Source organism: Vulpes vulpes, chromosome 14 (assembly GCF_048418805.1).
Source record: "Vulpes vulpes isolate BD-2025 chromosome 14, VulVul3, whole genome shotgun sequence".
In the NCBI taxonomy this organism is placed as follows: Eukaryota; Metazoa; Chordata; class Mammalia; order Carnivora; family Canidae; genus Vulpes; species Vulpes vulpes.
In genome coordinates this window covers 117,797,050-117,820,170 of record NC_132793.1, presented here as the reverse complement: position 1 = coordinate 117,820,170, position 23,121 = coordinate 117,797,050, and the positions used below count along the sequence as shown (strand labels likewise).

Below are 23,121 nucleotides of genomic sequence, written 5' to 3'. Positions count from 1 at the left end.
AGGCCCTCCCCAAAGGAATGGTAAGAAATGCTATGAATGATTAGCAATGTCTGCCATGGGTCTGGGTGGGAAAAGGGCAATCAGGTCACCACATACTCCCTTCCTGGTATCTAGCTGAATGAATGAAGTGGTCCAGCACTGTGGTTCCAGCAAGAATGAGCCCTGGGTACCAATTTTTCTAGAGTGTATGTCCTGAGACATGCTGAGTCATCAGAGCCGGTTTATCACGGCAGCTCAGAGCTCAGGCTCTGAAGCCAAACCTGCCTGGATTCACGTCCACGCTCCATTTCCCAAGCTGTGAGGCAGCAAAGACCCAAGCGATGAGGGGCCTTTTGGTTCTGACAAAATAAGGTATTTACTCAGCAATTACAATAAATCTACCAAACGGATAATTTAATCCTTATATCAAGAGACTAAATTAAAGCTTCCTCGGATTCCAGAATAACAAAGTTACGTGCCTCAGTATCCCCATGTATGGAACAAGTCATGCTAGTGACTGGTTGCTGTGAGGATTAGTCACTCCACGTAAGGTGCTGGTCAAAAATGGCCACTGTTTCCATCAGCATCCATCCTCCTGCTGCTCCACAGCCTGACCTCTTCTTACAGGAAGGCCACAGCCTCACCCCTTCAAGGCTGCACTGCTAGGACCTGCTGCTGCTCCACTGGTACTGACCATGGTACTGACCACGGTACTGACCACAGCCATTCCCGGGCTGCCTTTCCCTACTCTCTAGACTCCACTTCCCCGATGACCGTGGGTCCCTTTATATGGAGTCTTCCCATATATTGGGCACAGTGCTAAGCCCTTTATATCTGTATCTGTACATCTCCCAAATCTTTCAACTAATCTAGAAGGGCGATGTCACTGTACCCATTTCATGGATGAGAACATGCAGAGAGCTAAAGTGACTTGCCTCAAGTCATATGAGTAGTTAGCAGAATCAGGATGTGAACTCTGGTGTCTCCTTGATATCATAGGTTTTTCTCCTGGTCAAACTTTCCTTTGGTCAGGAACCCACTCCTTGTTTCCACCTGCCTTAGCACTGGTGATTTAGATCATCATTATAAAGACATTTCCACGTAAGCTTTTTTTTTTTTTAGATTTTATTTATTCATTCACGAGCAACACAGAGAAAGGCAGAGACACAGGCAGAGGGAGACACAGGCTCTCTGCAAGAAGCCCAATGCGGGACCTGATCCTGGACCTCAGGATCACGCCCTGAGCCGAAGGCAGATGCTCAACCGCTGAGCTATCCTGGTGTCCCCCATGTAAAGCTTTTTAAACAAACTTCCAGGCCAAGGATTTCACACCGCCATCCTCTATACACACAGTGTCCTCAAAGCCGAGTCTTGTGTGTGCTCCTGGAGCTATCCTCACTGAGACCTGACTGAAATCCTAGTTTTGCTTTCAGTTTTGTAAAATACTTTAGAGGAATTCCACTAAGCTTCTTAAAAAACAAACAAACAAAAAAAACTGCTCATGTATTTTATGATTATAATAGTTATTGTTATGGTTGTCATTACTGTCATTATTATTTTGCTTAGGCTGTCTAGGGTTGGTTTTAGCTGTGGTTAACTAAGTAACTTCTCCCGGTATAGCTAGTTGCCTAACAAACAGGCAGGGTAGGACTACGTCCATCTGAAGAGGATCCAAGTAGAGTTGTCACGTGGTATGTCCTCAAAGTGGCTGAGCACTTCCCACCTGCCAGGATTTCCCTTCTATACTCCCCCAGGCAGGCTCATCCCAACTTTGCCTTCATCATAAGCTATGGCAAGTGAAGAAACACAAAACTAAATGAAACATAGGCATGAACATGATCAAATCTAAAAGGCAAACAGTAAAGTGACAAAAGCAAAAGTACCACAGATCTGATATTCAAAGGCTTCTCTGACTCACAAAAACAAGAATGAAAATCCTCAAAGGAAAATGATGTACAAACAGATGATGTGTGAAAAAAAAAAGCTATTAATAAAGAAAATAATATTAAAACAGGGAAACAGGATGGTTGGGTGGCTCAGTGGGTTAAGTGTCCAATTCTTGATTTTGGCTCAGGTCACTACCTCAGGGTCATGAGATCCAGGCCTATGTCAGGCTCAATGCTCAGTAGGGAATCTACTTGAGATTCTATCTCCCTCTGCCCCTCCCCCTCACCCCCGCATGCTCTCTAAAATAAACAAATCTTTAAAATAACTAACTAAATAAATAAAATGACAGCAACACCCCCTTTCCATTATTATTTAGGACAAATTTACCAAAATGATAAAGCAGTTGTTGCAAATGTTGAAGACAGCTTCTCCTGCCCACTGTTGGTGGGAGCGTGAAGTTGTGCAGTCTGCCCACTTTTTCAAAGCACAGACCAAAAGCCTTCAAAAATTTGTTCATCATCTTTTTACATAGTGATCCCCATTCTGTAGCTTTCATCAGGGAAATGGACTTGTGCAGAGAGACCCGTATTTCATTGCATTGTTTATATAATTAAGACTTTTTTTTTTTTTTTAAACTGGCTTTCTTTCCGAAAGGGCAGTATCCCAAGCGACACAAGTTAACATTTATTGAGTAATTCCCATAGGCCAGACGCTTTTCATAGAGCCCTGCATGTCTTAATTCATTCCTGGAGATGCTCACTGTCTAGCTGAGCTGAGGAGCAACTATGTGCCACAGCGCGAGAACAGAGTTGCACTGGTCTGGACTCAGGGTTGCAGGTAACACAAAACCAATTACATGGCATTAGTTTTTATTTTATTTATTTTTAATATTTCACTTATTTATTTGTGAGAGACACACAGAAAGAGGCAGAGAGAGAAGCAGGCTCCTCGCAGAGAGCCCAATGTGGGACTCGTTCCCAGGACTGGGATCATGCCCTGAGCCAAAGGCATAAGCTCAACCGCTGAGCCACCCAGGCATCCCAATGGCATTAGTTTATAAAAAAAATGATATTTGGGGGGTTTTTTGGCTCAAAAATCAGGGGCATCTCAGCAATGTATTATTAACAGCAGGTAAGACTTATTGAGGGCTTTCACTGGGTCACATACTGTTCTAAGTGCTTTACGGGTATTAATACTTTTGATCTTTACCTAATCCTGTGAGGTAGATGCTATTTTGAACCCATTTTGCAAGTGAGATAACTAAGGCAGAAGAGCAGTTAAGTGGCTTGCCCAATGTCGAAATAGCCAGTAATTGCAGAATCAGTAATGCCAGTCAACCAGGCAGCTGGCTCCAGAGCTCACGTTCTTAACTAGGTTAACCAGGGCTTGGCTAGAGTCAGGAATCGAAATGATGCTACCAACAAATGTGACCTCTTGGCTTGGCTTGCATCTCAGAGCTTCCTTCCTAGGTAGGCTTCCTCCATTGAGTGTGCATGGTTGCAGCCCCAAGACCATGCTGACCTTACAGCCCCAAGACCACACTGACCATACCAACAAAGGAGGTCTTCTTCCCCAAGAGCCCCGGCCCGAGTCCCCAGGACTGCCAGGTCGGTTTGGGGCCAGTGTCTTCCCCTAGGACAGGGTCGCCCTCATGAGAACTCTGCAGAACTACCAGAGAGCAGACAATGCGGACACTGTGTGTCCACAGTGACCCAGTTAATGATGGTCAAGGGTCAAGGTGAAAACCGGGTAATGGAATTCCTGCTATGTGCCAGGTGTTTGCAAGGCATTGGGGAGCTACTAAGATATGGTTGTTACCCACAATCAGGTAGGAGAGCACAAGCAAAGGGAAATCATAAGAATCTTTTCTGGAGCCCAAGCAGAAGGGAATAAATAACTGATCAGGTGAGCAGGATCTGGAAAAAGCTAAGTAGTAGTGAATAGTAACTACCTGTTTGAATGCATAGGACATGCCAGGCACTACGCTAAGTGATTGGTATATATTCATCTTCACTCTGGTACCTCCTGTCTAATAGATAAGGAAACTGATACTTAGAACAATGAAATAACATGCCCAAGGACCCAACACAAAGGAGCCAGGATTCAAAAATCTATAAACACCTTTGACATAACCCTGTTGCTAAGAAGAGCCAGCAAAGGTCATAGTCAATTTCACACTCCCCCCCCCCCCCAAGTAATTGACATTGAAAATGAAATTCCTTGGTTGGTAGCAATCTGATATCAGGTTATCTCTTAAGGTACACAGAACACATAGTTAAGAACTTATTTAATTGGCCCCAGCAATGAAGATGTGTTCATTAAATTCTGGACTTCTCCCAACCTGCTTTTAAGTATCATCAATATGGTGTGCGAGTGGTGCCATTAAAAATATCAGGGGAAAAAAGGCTCAAAGGATTTCAGATCCAAATACAAAAGCCCTGAAACCATCAAAGGGGAAACCGGATCTGACCTGAACATGCTACATATGGAAACCTTGGAATCCCTGCAATGCTCTGGGGAATATTCAGTTACAAGGGAGACCCAGCACTGACCTTTTTGCAGGGAGACAATCAACAGAACACTGTATTTGGTAGGAGGAATTCACTTCCTGTTGACAAGGCTTCTAACTCTGTACGAGAGAAGAGGGGAGGGCTGAGACCTCAGTTGGCTTTGAATTGATGAACCCCGGTTATGGCGGAGTCTGAAAAGAAAAAGAAAAAAAAACAAAAACAAACAAAAAAGGAGGTATTGTGTAGAAAGGCCATACGATCTGCCCAGCTGTTAAATCCTTTGCTCCTACGGGTCTGCTAGAAAGGCTGAAGAAATGAAAGAACCAGCAGAAACTGGAGGTTCTCTTGAATATTTATGACATTTCTTATGCAAATACTCATGACCTCTAGAAGATACCAGAGTGCCTACCAGTTCAAATTTTACTGGGTGGAGGCTTTCTGGGCTATCCACCCCTGTATTAAATCCACCTCACACTGCTCTCCCTGCCGCCCACACCCGCAGCGCTGCACATTGTCCTTTATTTGGTGACCCCATCACCCCAATACAGTATTTCTATTATGGCCTTGTACTGAAATGGACTCCTGCACTAGATTCTAACTCACCTCTGTCCTCAGCACTTTAACAGATAAAGCTGCTTAGAAAATGGTGACTGAATTAATAGCACACGACTCTAAATTAATAAACACTGCCTACATTTATAAACACTGCACTACGCTGTAGCAGGTCTCTGCGGTTATCTTCTGTCCAGGAGCTCCTCAAGGGCAACACCATGTCGTCTTCATCTTTATCTCCATTGTTGAGCGCGGCGTTAACAGTTTCCAGCAAATAGTAGGTGCTCAGTAAACGTTTCGGTGGTTCGGCACATTTCTCTACACGCGATGCGCAGGGCGGGTGGGGTAGGAGAGCAATTAGCAGGACTACTGATGGAGAAAAGCTTGTAAATTAGTGACAGTCTTTTTCAGTTGCTGATCCGTGAGTGATGGGGATCACCAGTCCTCTGGCCAAGTGCAACTTTGGCTCCCACGTCCCCAGCGGGGGCAATTTGTCACGAGTCAGAGGGAGGGGGGCTGACCTGGAACACACACGGGTGCTCCCCCCGTAAATCCCACAACAGATCCAAGGTGCAGCAGGTATCCCCGCCCCCCCGAGGTGCCGAAGACGACATCGGCCCAGCGAGGTTTATCTCCTGCCCGAGCCCCTCCAGGTCGAAGGGGCCAAGCCTGAGACTCAGCTGGCTGCAGGCACCTGGGCCCGGCCGGCGGGGCTTTCCTCCTCCTGGGCTGCCTGCGGGCCTTTCCAGTCTGGCCGGGCGTCTCCTGCAGAGGAGGAGGACCAGGGGCGAGGCCGGGGCCCAGACGCTTTGGGCACAGGGGAGTCCGAGGAGGCCGGCGACCCCGGGGTCGCGGAGCCGCGCATCCCTGCCCGGCACACGTTAGGGGGCATCCGTAAGCTTGGTCCTTCTGAGCTTCCGTAGGTCGGAATCGACTCGGCGTGCGCACGCCCGGGCAGGATTAGTATCTTGAAACTCAAATCATGTCTGCGTACTCGAACCGCGGCGCAGGTGGCTAAGCCAACCTTACCCTACAGTCTCCCCAACACGAAGACGGCAGAACCCCCACCCTCTCGCCGTAGACGACACCGACCATCTGGGAATCCGAGGGCGGAAGTGACGGTGGAGTTCCGGTGCTCGCGTCACTTCCGCCGCGCTTCTGGGCGGCGCCAAGATGGACGCTCCACGGGCCCGGGAGCAGCTCCGGCGGCGGTACCTGTTCCCGCCGGACACCGAGGCCCCGCCGGACCGCGAGGGCCACGCCAGGCCGGGTGAGGCGCTCCGCCGGGCGCGGCCCGAGGGGGGCCGGAGTCGAGGCGCCCGGAAATGGCCGGCCCCGCGGGCCTCCCGCAGCCCTGCCCTGGCTGGAGGGACCGGGGGTGGTTTTCCAAGGCTTGCCAAGTAGTTTTGCAAGTCGGGTGTTTAGCTCCCTGAAAGATCCCTGGTGATCTCTTAGCCCTGCGCATCTTCATCTCAGCTGCGCTCCGGGAATCCCAGGACAGCTGGTTTAACACCTGTTTGGTAATAGCCGTTGAAATTAAAAACAAAAACAAGAAAAACAGCCGTCTGATTGTATTTATAAGAATCTACCAAAGAATCCTACTCTTACCAAAACCTGAGGACATGTGTGCAACGTGTTTAACCTCAGCGTTGCTTGTAATAGCGAACGACTGAAAATATCTCGTTGCCCGGCAGCAGAGGGCTGGCTGGTGCGTTGGGATGATTCACACGCGGCACAGCAGGCGGACTTCTTTGTACCACCGTGGGTGGTTTTCAGAGGGAGGCGCAGAACCAAGGATGGTGTGCCACCCCGTGGGTACGAGCCCAGGGACTGTGAGGTCTGTTCAGCTGTAAATGCGGAGAATATGGAAGGAGTGGTAGAAGCTGATGGGTCATTGCTTTCGGGTTGAGAAATGAAGGTTAGGGATAGAAAGAGATTTCATTTTAGATCTTTCTGTTCTGTATGTTGTAAGTTATGTGCATTTATTACCCTTTTAATTTTTTTAAAAGATGTTTTTATTTATTTATAAGAGACATAGAAAGAGAGGCAGAGACACAGGCAGAGGGAGAAGCAGGCTCCATGCAGGGAGCCCGACATGGACCTGACCCTGGGACTCCAGGATCAGGCCCTCCAGGATCAGGCCCCTGGCCGAAGGCAGGCGCCAAACCTGCTGAGCCACCCAGGGATCCCAATTACCCTTATTTTTTTTTTTTTAATTATTTATTTATTTATTCATGATAGACACAGAGGCAGAGACATAGGCAGAGGGAGAAGCAGGCTCCATGCAGGGAGCCGGACACAGGACTCGATCCTGGGTCTCCAGGATCACACCCTGGGCTGAAGGCAGCGCTAAACCACTGAGCCACCCATGGATCCCTATTACCCTTTTAAAAATAAACAGAAAACATCATGCCCAGGCATGCTTGTTTATACATTTCAGGCTCTGTCCCAGAATTTGCATTATAAACAGGTCTCCTGGGGACTCTGATAGTTTGCTAAAGGCTGGGGAACTCAGATGTATCCCAGTGGTTCTCACAAGAACTGAGAGAGCGGGCATGGGCATGTCACTCATCTGGGAACTTCTTAGAAATGACGCATTAGACCAAACCCCAGCCACCTTATCTCTCAGATTAGGTCTCATATGGAAGAAATTTGATTTGTCCATTACCTGTCTAGACAGTACTGTGCTGAGACTAGACCTCCACTGTGCCCTTGCCACTTTTGAGCTGCCGCAAAAGGTTGTGTTTGTTTGCAATAATTGAACTACATAGTTAAAAGTAGTATTTTGGGGGGAATTACAAGTCCATCTTGTGCTGTAATGTCTGCTGTCCACATTTTTCTTAATTAACAAGACTAATTGCTCTCCTAGGCGATATATGAAACATAAAAACTAAAATTCCTACACTGGCAGATGGTGTCATTCTTCCCAAAAGATGATAATAATTATGAATTTGATTTTAAAATATGTTTAGGGGGAAGAAGTTGCCTATATTGAACATGTTTTATAGCAGGTTCCTATTAATTATTTCTGCATTTATAAACCTGTTTCGGTGGTTGTACGGAAGAAATTGGTACTCTAATTGGAAAGAATCTGGTTTTTGGAGAGATCCAGGAAATTAATTTATCTGGCTGAAAATAATGTTCTTTTTCCTCATAAATCTATGGTGACTTGATAAGTTGAAATCTCTCTTATTTGCAGAAGCCTCTACAGCTGTTGAGAAAAAGGAGAAACCTCTTCCAAGACTTAATATCCATTCTGGATTCTGGATTTTGGCATCCATCGTTGTGACCTACTATGTTGACTTCTTTAAAACCATTAAAGAAAACTTCCACACTAGTAGGTGAGAAAACTTTATTGCTTAGCTTTGTAAAATTAAGCATCACCATCTTATTTTTCATGTTCTGTTTTGTCAGTTGAATTCTGCAAATGCCTAGAAAGCTCTTACTTCCTGCCAGGTGCCATGTTGGATGTGCTAGTGATACAAAGGTTGAAGAAGAGAGTGTGTGCTTTGGACATGGACAGCAGAACAGATGAGCCTGGAAAGTATTTCAGCATGCCTTTCAGCACATGCATGTTGTAAGATGGCAGACGTAGTGAATTTAAGAAGAATCTAATCCATTTGTAAAAGGTGGAAGAAGAAAGATTCTGCCGAGGTCTCTCTGAAGATAAAGTGCAGGAGCACTGGGAGGAGGGCGTGAGGACCGGGGTGGGTGAGAACCAGGTCAGAGGTTCTGTAATTAGCAGTTACAGCTAACAAGGTAACTACAGGGAGTGGTTGAATTAGAGTTGACCTCACTTGAGGGAGGAGTTGGGAGCTGAGGCTGGATGTCACATCGTCTCATTCAAGAGGATAGGGATCTCTTGATATAATCTCAGGAGCTGACATGGGAGACAAGGTTGTGAATCAGACCTGAGTTCTCACTGAACATTGGAGAGTGTTCTGGAGCCCCTGCCCCATAACAGAAGAAAAAAGAAGAGAGGTTGGTGAGCAGTGGAGCAGGCATAGGGAGGGGTGGTGGTTTGCATAGGGTATGAACACAGTTGTTTGCAAAGAGCAGCCGGGCTAGAAAGGTGTACCTAGAACTCTCTGATTCCGTGTTATCTTCTCTTCAGAAGCCTTCAGGAAGAGCAGTGACCACTGGCGAGAGTCAGGAGGTGCACAAAGCATGCAGTTAGGAGAAAGGAAGCATATGGGACTTTATTTAAACTGTTGGAGGGAAAAAGCTTGGGCCTCTCTTTCCTCATTCCCATGAGCTGGAGCTTTCCTCAAACACTCCTATTATCCTGCCCTTTGCCCTCCTTGCTCCTTCCCTGACCGAGTCCAGGATGAAGAAACAGGCGCATGTCGCTCAGCTCCTTCTTTCTCTTGGGAGCCAGTTGCCCATTGGAAGCACAGATTCCAGTCTGCTCTTCTCTGCTATCATTTATGGGAGCAGCCCCCAGATGAGAGGGTCTCTAGGTTTTCCTGACAACTTGGAGCCTGGCGAGTATGTCTGGTCACCAGAGCTACCTTCTTGTGCTCCCATCTGTGAAAAAAGCTGACAGTTGACCTCATTAACCTAATTCCTTCTTGTCCCTCAGTTGGTTTAGAACCTGGGCTGGGAAAAGAGAGAGTGGTTACTTTGCACACTACCAGGGGCAGCTGTCTCTTTGTTATTCAGGTATGTCATGAGAGTCTGAGATGTGTTTGGCTGTGGTGACAGTAATGAATGAGGCACATTTCTAGTCTCTCACTGTCTCTTCTAGTTCAAGACAGATAAATCAGTCATGTGGCGTGTGCTGTGTAAGTTTATGCACAGGATTTACCTCTTTGTCTCCTTATATTAAGTATTCTCACTAGTTTAAGGAAATGGTGAGCTGAGGGATAATTTGTTACAATAAAAGATGTTGGGGGCAGCTGCAGTAGTAAGTGGAGTGCCCAGGGGCACATGCTGTCATGCAGCAGAGCCAGGACTCAGAATCTGGACGGAGAGCTGTGGAGCAAGAGAAGGAAGTGGAAGTCACAGGCCTGGCCTGAAAAAAATGTCCTCTTAGAGAAAAGCATGAGCAGACACTCAAAGGCTGAGGATTTTGAGTAGCACTGTATTCTTCCCGAGGGCCTCAGTAAGCAGTGAGGAGTTTGAGCAGTCCTGGGATGAGAGCAGTACCCAAGAGGGAGTACAGGCCACGATCTGCTCTCTGCAAACGGTTTATTTCTCCAATACCTGAGGTGATTTCTTATTACTTGTCCTGCTGTTAGCCCAAGTTCAGAAGCTCGAGGCTTTAGGGTTTTTAAATCTATGCAAGCTTAGGGGCGCCTGGACGACTCAGTCAGTGGAGTTTTGATTTTGGTTCGGGTCATGATCTCAGGGTTGTAAGATCGAGTCCCACATCAGGCTATGTGCTGAGCATGGAGCTCGCTTAAGATTCTCTCTGCTACCCTTCCCCCTACTTAAAAAAAAAAAAAAAAAGATTAAATCTATGCAAGGTTGTAAGACTGTGTGTTCAAAGACAGGAGAGACAGGTCAACATTAAAGCGGATCATCACCATGCTTTGGAAATCTCCATTTTTAGGAAATTGCTGGTTGTGTGTAGGGACTTGAGAGCTGATTAAACTACAACAAAAATTACCATTGCAGATGCCCAGGCAACTTCCTCAGAGCCACCACGCCACAATTTGGGAAACCAGGGCAAGTTAGCTTCCTTTGGGACTGTTGCAGTGACTCATACACAGCCAGGGTTGAGGGCCACTGACTTGCAGTATTGTTTCGGTTTAGGCAGGTTCTTCAGCTGTGTCTGTCTGCTACCAAATCTGGACTCTGTGGCCACACTAGGATTCTGTGTGACGTTAAATACGGATGAACAGAAGGATTCTGACCAAGCAAGGAGGTCACCGTAACTCTGGCACAGTGTTCCTTAGCCTTTGTTAGCACGTCCTAAGGAGGCTTTGCAAGCCATGTTATTCCTAATCACTCCCTTATCTACTGTGTGAATATCTGTGCTTTGTACACGCAGAAGGAGTAAGATTATGTCTTCACTCTGGGGGCAATATCACCCCTGTTGAGAATGTACACTGTGGCAGAAGAGAGGTCTTTGAAGGCCTCTTTGAAGAAGATCATGAAAAAAAATTTTTTTTCATGGATCACCCCAGTGGAATGACACTGATTGCTACTGGGCATTAACTGTGTGGGAAGCGCTTTTCTGAGCAACTGTGTGATTCTCACAGTGATTCTGTAAGTGTTGGTGACATTTCCAAAGGACTGTGAGGGTAAGGAATTGTCCCAGAGTCACAAGGCTAGTCATACTGAAGCTAAGATCCAAAGCCAGACCGGCACATGTGAAAGGCCCTGCTTTAACTGCCATGCTCTCCTCTCTCTCATAATTAATCCCAGAACTTGGCATCCTTCAATGTCTTCAAGGAATCTGGAATCTTGCATTGGTTGGACGTGTACTCAGCGGCTGTGTGACTTGACTGTTCCAGCCCCCCTGTGACCTGTCTTGTCCACATGGAACACTGGCCTTCTCCCAAAAGAGAAGGGAAAGATAATGGGGGCTGGGGATGTTGGCGGATAGAGAGGGCTTTGTTTCCCAAATCTGGCCTTGTCCCCTGACAGCAGGGGCCCAGGAGGCCACCTTCACATGCAGAGTCTCGGGTCTTGGGTAGAATTAGAAGTGAGAAAAAAGACACTGCCCCTCAAGAGGAGGATTGGAGCCCTTTCTCAAAATGGGTGTGTCTCCCTCAGCAATCTGTTCTGAGAGGCAGTTTGAAGAAACCATCTTCCACATCGATTGTCAGTACTCCCAGAAACCCTCCTTGACTTGGAGGTGTTTGCAGTACCTGTTTCTTACTCTCACACTCAGATCTTCAGAAAGAGACCAAGCTGCGGCGTGTCCCGTATCATTAAGGAAGACACTTAGCCTTGAACACACCTGTGCTCTGGGTGGTGGTTTTGGCGTGTGTGCAGCACACGTGTGTTGAAGACCCTGCTTTCTTCTGCTGCGTCTGCTGGCCTCCTCTTGTCTCACTCCACCTCCCTTTAGACAGAGGCCTTCTGAAAGCTGGGGTTGAGGAGCTGTGGAAATTGATTTTTAGGCTCTCAGTGAAAACGTTTAAGACACTTGCTGACTTGCTCAGTGCTGTCAACCCTCCTGTCGCTTTTGTCTCTGCAGTTGGTTTGTCGTGGGTGGTGCCCTGCTGCTTATCAGTCTGTCGATCGCATGTTACTGCATCCTCTACCTGGAGTGGTGTTGTGGAATTGAAGATTATGATGTCAAGTATCCCACCTTGATACCCGTTACAACTGCTACTTTCATTGCGGCTGGAATTTGGTAAGTTAACTTTGAAATGACTAATAGGAATGAAACGTTTTTTGATTGGGTACTGATGTATATGGTACAAAACTCAATGAAAAGGAATAATGAGAAAATGGCCTCCCATCATTGCTGGTCTTGGAGTTCCTTTCCAGTAGGTTCTTTATGTATTTATCTATTTAAAACACAAATGGTGACACGCTGTGTGTATTTCGTATATTTTGCTTTTTCAGTCATTTTCAGTGTGAAATATAATACATACAGAAAGTGGAAAAGCCTAAGTTGTGGAGCTGAACAAGTTAAGAGAAACATTGGCAAGAGCCCACCCAGGTCAAGGAGAACGGTGCCAGCGCCAGAATCCCTTTTTGTCCCCCTCTCTCCGTCACCTCTCCAGGCACCGTCCTTCCTGCCCAGGGACAGACACTGCTCTGACCTGTGTGGGATTTGCTTTCTTTTGCATCTCTCTCTCTCTCTCTCTCTCTTTTTTTTTTTTTTTTTTTTTTTAAGATTTTATTTATTTATTCATGAGAGACAGAGAGAGAGAGGCAGAGACACAGGCAGAGGGAGAAGCAGGCTCCCTGCAGGAAAGCCCGATGTGGGACTTGATCCCAGGACCCCAGGATCACAACCTGAGCCAAAGACGGATGCTCAACCACTGAGCCACCAAGGTGCCCCTTTTTTGCATCTCTTAAATACTGTTTTTGTTTTGTCTATTTTTTTGAGCTTTCTAGAAATGGATTCATGTATTATGTATTCATTTACATTTGGCTGTTTACACCTTATCTGTGCTGTTTATTATTCTCATGCTCAAAACTTTAGAAACAAGTGGAAAGCTGCTGTCTTTCCTGTATCGTGAAAGAAAAACCCATCCATTGCCATGAGTGGAGCTGCAGTTGGGACCATGCTTCATAGAGAGTGTGCAGAGCCTCACCTTTGTTCTTGCTGCTGCCTTAGTCTCATCCTATCTCACTCCATTCTTCGTTAGATCTGCTTTGTGTATCACTGCTGCTCATTGCTGGTTAGCATCTCAGCCTATCACCGAATCCCGGTTTCCAGTTTGGTGGTGTTTTTAATGATGCTTTTAACATTCTGGAATATGAGTCTGGTGCGCATGTGCACACGTGTCTCCTGGGTGTTTATTCAATGAAAAATACTGATTTGTTTTAATATGTATAAAAGTATACTTGTTCTCTGAAGAAAAATCTATTACAGAAAAACACAAAGGAAATAAATCAGCATGATTCTGCCAGCCAGAAAGAAAAACTACTCTATGTGTTGTATATATTCCTATAGCTTTTTTCCTTTTTCTATGCTAATTGAATTTTGATTTTGGAAAAACCATATGCTTTTGTACATACTCAGTTTAAATGCATGTTTTTTATGATGAATTTTTTGTAGTTGAAGTTTAAGGGTAATTGACATGTATTACCTTGTGATGTGGATGTTACTAACCCTTCAGTGGCGTGGGTGGCCAGGTGTTCTGTTTTACATTGTAAGAGCAAGATCACCCCAAATATGTTAGTTTTTAGAATAGTAGGATTATAGCTGTTTAAAGTCCTGCTTATCAAACTGTTACATAATAAAACCTTGATTTAATTGACTATAGTTTTTTTCTAATTAACTTCTGCTCTTAGAAATTCAGTCCATAAAAAAATCATTTGCACTTAGAAGCTATCTTATTTTTACCTAGGTGACCGGAATAGTGTTTTTCTCAATAGGAAATTTAATAGCAACTTATAAGTGATTACTTTTTTTCGTTCTGTTTTTCTTTTTTTTTTTTTAAGATTTTATTTATTTATTTGAGAGAGAGGGTGAGCCGAGAGAGAGAGAGCAAACATGAATGGGGGGGAAAGGGCAGAGGGAGAGGGGAAAGCAGACTCTCCATTGAGGTGGGAGCCTGATGTGGGGGCTCGATCCCGGGACTCTGAGATCATGACCTGAACCAAAGGCAGATGCTTTATTTTTCTAATAAAAAAATATTTGAAACTGTCTTGACCATGATCGTTTGATGGCATGTGGATCGTAAAAGCAGGCTGTAGCCATTATAATTCCTGCTCCATCAGATGCTGACTTTTAGACACTTGGGTTCCTCTTGGGCCCACTCTCATGGGAGGACCTCTACCCATTCCAGCTCCCAGTGCTTTTGGAGGAGTTTGTGATATTTCCAGTGTCGGCTAAATCACATCTCTGAGAAACGTGTCATATGTATAAAGTTGCTGGTTAAGTGAACTTCCCCAAACCGAGTCAACAGTGGGTTCTCTAAATCTAGACTCCACAGCAGGATATGTGTATAGATTGCATCTGGAGTTGCCTACCATGTGTGCTTTGTCCTTTTCAGCTTCAACGTTGCTTTGTGGCACGTGTGGTCCTTCCTCACACCGTTGCTGTTGTTCACGCAATTCATGGGGGTTGTGATGCTCATCTCACTCCTTGGATGATTTCTAAAGGTAGGAGCTCTGGAATGGCATGTCTCATATTGAACGCATTGGAACAGCGTCTTCTAAGACAATTTTCAGGTGCAGGCCAACTTGTCGACTATTCATTCACTGAACTCAGACAAAAAGGACTGCGACCCCTTCCCTTTTGCATAAATTCTTTCTCTATGCCTGCTTCTTAGGCAAGGCATCCGCCATTCAGAGACGTCATTGAGACAGGGTTCGCACCTTCCAGAACAGAGAAGTTCGCACACAGTAGATCATTTTCTCCTGAAGTCAGCCTCCCTCACCTAATACATACATGGTGACAGGCTAGATTGCTCTGATGAAATGGGAACGTAGAGGGAACGGGCACTCTAACCTACTCTGGCTGCCTCATAACAGATGACACATCAACCTTTTCCTTTTGTGTTACTTACAGAATTTCTTCTTCCCCGCAGACAATTGCCCCCCTGGGTCCCTGCCTTTCACAGTAGGGTCTGTTTCCTGAGTGTCACATGACTCATTTGTCACATAAATACATGTTGAGAGCTCTCCCTCTAGGTGCTGGGGACATGGCAAAAAGGACCAAGACAGCCACTACTTTCATGTCACTTACTTCAGGGCTTGGAGGAAATCTATTTCATACTTAGTTTACAGGCCTGAAAACAGGCCCAAAGAAGTAGACGCTAATATGCTTGGGGTGCTAGAAAATAAATAGTTGGCGTGCTAGAAAACCGACTTTAGCTTGTTAGCTGTTAGCATGTGCTCCCTCTGGAGTTTTAAAGGAGAGTCACTGTGCCCACATAGAGGAGAAACAGACATAAACTCATTGCTGCCAGGCTGCAGGGGGTCACTGGCATGTCCCTGACCGCACTGTGAGGAGAGTCCCCTGCACACACTGTGGTATGTCTGGGGCCCTCGGCGTCGCACTAGCCCTTTCTCCCAGTTCAAGTCTGTTGTCACAAGAAGTCACCTATTCCGATCACGTGTCCTGCCTCTCCCCTTCCTCCTGAGGTCATTACATTTTTGGTCGTTCAGTTTTGACTTCTTACACATGTTCATGAGCTTTTGATGTATTGCTGATGTGAATTTACATCTGGTAATGGACAGCCAGAGGTGTTGTAGGCCTGTGGGCTAAACTGTGCTTTTTAACAATAAATCCAGCAGCAGAAGGTAGAATGTCTCACTTAGGATGTCACTGTTGATTTTCTTTCAGGTTTAGACCTTCAGGCTGCTGGAAGCATCACAGACTTAATGGAAACGCTACAGTGTGTCTTTCTATCTAGGAAGTGAGTGGTTTCCTTGGAAAAAGTAAACTTTGCAGTATGGTTGAAATCAGAATAAATTCAAGTTCATTTGCCTTTTCTTAAACTCAAGTAATTGAATCAAATTCAAATTCTGTTTAAAACAGAAGTAATTAGTTTGCATTGTTGATCAGTTTGAATCGTTGGAGCAAGCAGTAATGTAAACATTTTGGCTGAGTTTCGTTATAGATACATGATGTCCTCCCCAAATTGCAGATAAAGTGTTCACTCTTTGGTTGTATACGATCACTGGGTGTATATAAAGGAATGATCATGTCCTGTGCCTTTAACCCAGCTTCAGCAATTACTATAGATCTCATTTTTATAATAGTTTTGTTAGGTGAGAGGACCAATTGAAAGCATTTTGTGTATTCCTGTCACTTTAGATTTTATCACGTGTAAATTATTGGGTTTCTAGCATTTGTTTAACATAAGCACTTTTAATCATTTTTAAGTATGTGTAATTTTTTCCTTGACATTTAAATAAAGTATTTTTATAACTCTTGTGGGTTTTGTTACTACAGATTTTGGAAAGTTTGTTTTCAGCTATTAACACTTCGAGTTAACTAGAGGAATAGGGCTCCTTCTTAGAGAAGTCTGCTCTGCTCTTCAAAGACCTCAGGAAGACAGTATTTGCACCTACAAATGCAAATACGTTCATATGAAACCCAAATATCACAGGCCTGGTGTTGATCTTCACCCCACCCCCTCAGAAGGGGCTTCAGCTGATGATGGTGGTATTCAGTCATCACTTGGCTCTGGCTTGGATCCCACCCTGCACCTGCCGTTACCAGACCTTGAGTAGTAATCTTTCTCCAGCTGTGAAGTGGGAACGCTATCTGTTCTGTAGGGTTGTGGATAATAGGAATAATGCTTACAAAACACCTGTTACAGTGCCTGGGACACAGTAGGCACTCATTCCATTCATGGTAATTGAAAAGGAATGAAAGACCAAGTAGATTCAGGATCAGGAATGGGAAAAGGCGGGCATGATCAATGAGCAGAATCGAGCCCACTCTGGGCACACACACGTGAGAGTTTCATGACAAGTCAGGAACAAGGTCAGACAGGTCAGAGGCAGGTAGTCATGTCAGTCAGTGACATGGGTGGGTCCCGTGCAGAGTTGAGGTTGCAAACCCTAGAAGTTAGGATGAGAGTGAGTAAGGGACCGGCAGGGCTAGGTAGTGGAAGATAGGTAGGGGGCTAAGTGATCCAGCTCCCCCAAAATCCCCAGAAATGTCTGAGGTAAGGAAACCAGAGATAAGGAGACAGAAACAGACCACCTCGTTTGTCTTAAGCCTCAGAGATGAGATATCCAAAGACGTAATCATGCTGCTATCAGTGGTCATGTCAAGAAGATGTAAGTTCTCTGGTCAGTTTTCTATAAAACCCTGACCAGGGATCCCTGGGTGGTGCAGTGGTTTGGTGCCTGCCTTTGGCCCAGGGCGCGATCCTGGAGACCCAGGATCAAGTCCCACGTCAGGCTCCTGGTGCATGGAGCCTGCTTCTCCCTCTGCCTGTGTCTCTGCCTCTCTCTCTCTCTCTCTGTGACTATCATAAATAAATAAATAAATACATACATACATACATTCATACCCACCCCTGACCATAAAAGCCCTCAGTGGCAACTCACTCGGGACCCCTCTCTCTAGAGGGCTTTTTCTGTTCTCACCTCCACTTAATAAACTTTCACTTTACTTCACCCTTTTTGTGTCCATGAGAGTCATTCTTTGACTCAGTGAGACAAGAACCCGGTAACAAGAGCATTGGTTCTGACCCACTGGAGGGGCCTGGGACAGAGCCCACAAACTTGATATCTGGCTAGAGTCTGCAAGAAAACACCTATCCTCCCTCCAACCCCCACCCCCACAAGAGCATTGGTTCTGACCCACTGGAGGGGCCTGGGACAGAGCCCACAAACTTGATATCTGGCTAGAGTCTGCAAGAAAACACCTATCCTCCCTCCAACCCCCACCCCCACCCCAAACCCCATCTTTTATTGCAGAGTGTAGATCTACTGTTTGGATAAAAATCTAAGGCTGGGATTTTCTGTATGTAGTTTGTTAAAACCCAGTCAGCAAAATGCTGGTGGTGTGGCCCACTAAGATGGTAAGATAACCCTGTTAGTTGCAAAGACAGTTTAATAATTTTAAAACTGGATCATGCCTGGTCCCTGTTTCTGTTAAATAACTGCCATGTTATGTTATCTGTGGGTCTTTGCCTGTTAGTACAACTACTAAATAAATAAAAATGCTATCAGGCCATCCTGACAGTGCTTCTAAACAAGCCTGTGGGAGAGCACTGCTCTGCAGGGTAAAGAGTAAATCAACACTTGCAAGTCTCTACCATGAAGGCCAGGGATATGATAGAAGCATGTGTGTGCTCTTAAAAATATCCCTGACTCTGGGGCGCCTGAGTGGCTCGGTTGAGCTTCTGACTCTTGGTTTCATGGGCCTCTTGCTTTGGGCTCAGGTCCTGATCTCAGGGTCATGAGATAGAGCCCCGTGTCCAGCTCTGCACAGAGTCTGTTTATTGCCCCTCACCCCCAATAAATACGATCTTTCAAAAACTTTTTTGAAAAAATGTCCCTGACTGACCATCCCAAGTGTCAAGTCCAAGTTTTCTCCCGGCCTGCACGCAGTTGCCCAGGCCTGCTGCTCAAGCGTTGTGGTTCTATGTGAAGAGTCCTGCGGGTCATCCTAATGTCAGGCCTGGGTTAGGAGCTCTCCTGGTCCAGTGAGTTTGGGGAGAGACCTCTCAGCACAAGCAGGGAATATAGAGATAATAGAATCTAACTGTTCACTAGGATAGAAACCAGACTGAGACTCCTCCCCGGCCCCTCCTCAATGCCACAATCTATGTCTGGGACCCAGCTTGGGGGATCGAAGCCTTGCTAGGAGACTAGCAGGATTTAAGACCCTGGCTCTGTCGGGGCCCTTGGGCCCACCATAAAAAAGGTTTCTTTAGCCAGAGAGGCAATGGAAGGGACTGGGGAGAGCTGAACAGCCATGTCTCTGCAGGTGGGCTCCTCGCCTAGGGGGAGCAGCTGGGGCTGGGTGACAAGTGATTCGGTGCTGTCCACAGCTGCCCAAGTCGGGATAAATGCCATCCACATAAAGAGGGTTTTTTTTTTTTTTTCCGTTTGTTTAAAGATTTTATCCATCTATTAGAGCGCAGCCATGTGCACAAGTTGGCAGGGGGAAAGGCAGAGAGAGAGAGAGAGAGAGAGAGAGAGGCAGACTCCCCGCTGAGCAGGGAGCCCTACATGGGGCTTGATCCCAGGACTCTGAGATCCTGACCTGAGCCGAAGGCAGATGCATCACCTACTGAGCCACCCAGGTGCCCCAAATGCCCTCTACATAAAAACAGTTTTTTTGAAAGACTGATTCCGTTTCATATTCCTTGAGGTGGGAAAGAGTTTGGTGGATTCTAGGAACATGGAATTCCTAAAAATAACTCCGTGAAACAGCGGCAGGAGTATTTTGCACACTGAGGTCTGATTCCAAAGGTGGAGCGTTGCAGGTTCTGGGCCGAGCATGGTGGGGAGTTGAGAGCAGAGCTGGCCAGGGACTGGTGCTAAGCCGACTGCGAAGCCCTCCTCCCCTGAGTCTCAGACTCCGCTCCCCACATGGAGGACCACGATTTCCCCCATTCAGGTGGAAGGGGGCCTCCGTGGCTGCTCCGTCAAGCAGCGTGAGCAACTAGCTTTTCGTGTTAGCTGCAGCCTTTGCAAACCTTCTAATAAACCTCACTTGGGGCATATCCATGGTGCCTTGAGATGCATCATTCCCATGTGCACACAGATCTGTTGTCCCGTTTCCCTTCTTTGAATGCACACCCCAAGTCAGGTTCCCTCATGCTCCTCCAATTATGGACCATTTTCTTTGGTCTCCCTCGCAGCACAACGCCATCGAAGCGCTCCCTGTGCTCACAATCTCCAGCTGTGCTTCTTCTTTTAAAAAGTATGTTATATGTTTGTAAAGGAGGATATTTAATGTTCCCTTGTGTTTACAAAGAGTCTAAAAGGACCTCAGGGTCTGGGTCCCACCTGGCCCACGTGCCCCCAGTGGCAGGAGTGACCCACAGTCCAGCCACTGCTCCCCCGCTGCCCCCTCCCTCACCTGAGCACCATGTCTCTCCCAAGGCCATCCAGACTCTTCTCATAACCCCTTTGTCCTTGTCACAGTGGCCAGTACTAAAGGCCTGCGACTCCCGGGGCACATCTCATCTCCACACACGTCTGTATGTTCTGGTTGTCTACACCTGCGTGACGAACCACACTACACGGGCTTAAAACCACTACCACCGCTGTTATTTTGCTCATGAGTCTGAAGTTCGAACAGGAATTTGCAGGAACAGCTTGTTTCCACTCCACATGGGGCAACTCGACTGGCTGGCTGGGCGGTCCCCGTCCAAGAGGATTCCCTCGGGGCTGGTGAGGGCGCTGGCTGCGCAGCAGGACCTTCCCCCCTGCAGAGGCTCTCTGATCCAAAGGGGAGCTTCGGTATTAATTTTCAGTTGCTGCTCTAACAGATTCCCACAAACAGCAGCTAAAAACAACAGAAATTGATTGTCGTACAGTTCCGTAGTTTGAGGTCTGGTATGGGTCTCACGGGGCTAAAATCGAGGTGTGGGCAGGGCCGTGGTCCTTCCCAGAGGTTCCAGGGGGAGAATCTATTTCCTGTACTTTCAGGTCGTTAGCAGAGCTCAATTCCTTGCAGTCCCAGGACTGAGCTCCCCATTCTGAGCTGGCTGTCAGTGAGGCCGGTCCCAGCTTCTAGAGGCACCTGCGTTTCTTGCTTCAGGTGCTCTTCCTCCATCTGAAAGCTTCACATCCCTCCGTCGTCCTGACCTCCTCTTCCACCTTCCTCTTCTGCTGAGGGGCCGCTGTGATTACACCAGGCTCACCTGGGCAACCCCAGATACACTTCCTATTTTAAAGCCCTTAACTCATCTTTAGCGTTCCTCTGGCCATATCATGCAACATTTTTGGTAGCTTCCAGGAAGCAGGGTGTGGACCTCTTTGGGAGCATCCCTCTGCTCACCACTGTGTCCCAGAGACAGGAGATGGAAGCTTCCACTTAAAGCTTGGGCTCAGAAACTGCAAGTAGTCGCAGACTCCAAGTCCAAGGGGGACATAGTTTCCCCCATCCTAAAGGAGGAGGGTCAAGGAAGGTGGGGGCTGTGTTTTAAAATTACGAGTCTTGGGGACACCTGGGTGGCTCAGCGGTTGAGCACCTGCCTTCAGCCCAGGGCTTGATCCTGGAGACCTGGGATCGAGTCCCACATCAGGCTCCCTGCATGGAGCCTGCTTCTCCCTCTGCCTATGTCTCTGCCTCTCTCTGTGTGTCTCTCATAAATAAATAAATAGAATCTTAAAAAAAAAAAAAAAACTTTAAAATTACCAATCTTGGGACACCTGGGTGGCTCAGTGGCTGAATGTCTGCATTTGGCTCAGGTCATGATCCTGGGGTCCTGGAATTGAGTCCCACATCAGAGTCCCTGCAGGGGGCCTGCTTCTCCCTCTACTTGTGTCTCTACTTCTCTCTCTGTGTGTGTCTCTCATGAATAAATAAAATCTTAAAAAAATAAAATTGCCAGTCTCTGGCTACAAATTCTCTGCATTCCTCCCCCACGCAAAAGCCATCCATCCTGGGAAGCCGCATCTCATGACAGCACCAGGCACAGGCTTGGGCTCCAGGATCACATCGTCTAAATCAATACAGGTGCGTGCAGGTGTGGTTGCTCGGGAGCAGGGGAGTGACCGGCAAGTGACCGGCCAGTTACACACGGGACATACAGTGGTGAGGCAGGCATAGGACACCCACTAGGACGTTCCCATTCAAAAAGCGGCGAGCAAGGCACACAGTCGCTGGTCCACAGAAATCTGAAATCCAGCTGGGCGCATATCACCTTCTTATGATTAGGAGCCAGTGCTGCTTCCTGGGACTGTGTCAAAGCTTCAGGCTCTACCCTCTGGGCTCTCTTCCACCCCCACCCCAGTGTCACCTTTTTCTGTAAGAAAACAGTTTGGAATTCAGCAACTTTTCTCTGCCTGTCTCCTGCCCAGAAGAAGTGTGGGATCTGCGTACTCTTCATTTTGCACTGGCTGTCCCTTTTGGTCTGAGCTTGAGGTGCTTCCCCTAGAACCATTTGCAAATAACAAGAGGCAGGGGGTCTTCTCAGGAGCGTTTAAAGAAATCTTTACCTCCTGGAGCTACAGGACCGGGCTCAGGACTTCGTCGTGGGCAGAGTATCTGGGCTGAGGGCTGACTCCTCAGTCTGGAAAGCTCACCCACCAGAGTCAGGCCCTGAAGGGGAAGGACCAGCTCTTGAGAAATGGACACCTACCTACCTATGGCAGGAACCGGATGTCATCTGATCACCAAACTCAAGGTTGGGCACGCACAGCAGTACTATATTACCGAGTAGAAAAAGAGCATATGTGACTTGAACTTGGCCTGGGCTGGAAACAGGTGGTCCAGGGGCCTTTGAGATCAATTCTGGCTGCTTTGTCTCCTCTCCTTAAAGCACACTTGTGGTCCCATGGGGGCCTTTCTCAGGATGGAGGGAAGCGGCTCAGGCTTAGTCTACAGGTGATTCTGCATGATGTGATGGCACCAACCCGCTGCGTAGACAGCTGTAGCATCACAGCCCCACCCAGAGGCAACCCCGACGGGAGGGTGCTGAAGGAAAGTCCTCCCAGCGGACTGAATGCTGAGTGGTACATGTTGTTGGGCGCTTCATCTGGATTGAGAGATGTCCAGAGTGCAAATCTCCATGACCTCAGGGCTACCAGTTTGGCTGACTGGTCAGTGACTTGGAATGAAGAACTGGTAACTTAGTGGCAAGGAGGTTTGGGGAGTAATGCGTGGAGGGGTCTCTCAGCGTGGATCCAGAGTGAAGCATGAGTCACACGAATGTTCACCCACGGCGTCCCCTACAGAAGAGGGGGTGAAACAGCATGTTCTGTGCGTGTCTGTCAGCCGCTGCCTAGCCACCCAGTGTTTGCTGCACAGGCCGGGTACAAGGGGCATGTTGGGGGTGGGGGAGAGGAGGGGCAAGCGCTTGGCTACGCAGAATCCTCTCCCCACAGCTGACCCGGTTGACCCTGGTGCTGAGTGCAGACTCTGCTGTGATGATCTGAAGAGCATTCTGGAACTTTTGTCATTTCTCCCTTC

At 47.1% G+C, this 23,121-nt stretch overlaps 1 protein-coding gene and 1 long non-coding RNA gene across 3 annotated transcripts; one reads left to right on the top strand and one right to left on the bottom strand.

Annotated features, from left to right (window-relative positions):
• Positions 1-1,086: 1,086 nt before the first annotated feature.
• Positions 1,087-5,878, bottom strand: LOC140595502 (uncharacterized). Of its 2 annotated transcripts, XR_011997179.1 has the most exons (3): positions 4,980-5,878; positions 4,419-4,567; positions 1,087-1,766 (listed from the first exon to the last, which is right to left on the bottom strand). It is a non-coding gene; the product is annotated as an uncharacterized lncRNA (long non-coding RNA). The 2 variants fall into 2 exon arrangements; XR_011997180.1 differs by lacking the exon at positions 1,087-1,766 and having other exon boundaries at positions 4,137-4,567; positions 5,071-5,849.
• Positions 5,879-6,016: 138 nt separating this feature from the next.
• On the top strand, positions 6,017-16,445 carry TMEM128 (transmembrane protein 128). Its single transcript, XM_025998303.2, has 5 exons — positions 6,017-6,198; positions 8,128-8,269; positions 12,079-12,237; positions 14,558-14,666; positions 15,853-16,445. Exons 1-4 carry the CDS (start codon positions 6,102-6,104, stop codon positions 14,655-14,657), a joined length of 498 nt encoding a protein of 165 aa, XP_025854088.1. The 5' UTR covers positions 6,017-6,101; the 3' UTR covers positions 14,658-14,666; positions 15,853-16,445.
• The last annotated feature ends 6,676 nt before the right edge of the window (positions 16,446-23,121 follow it).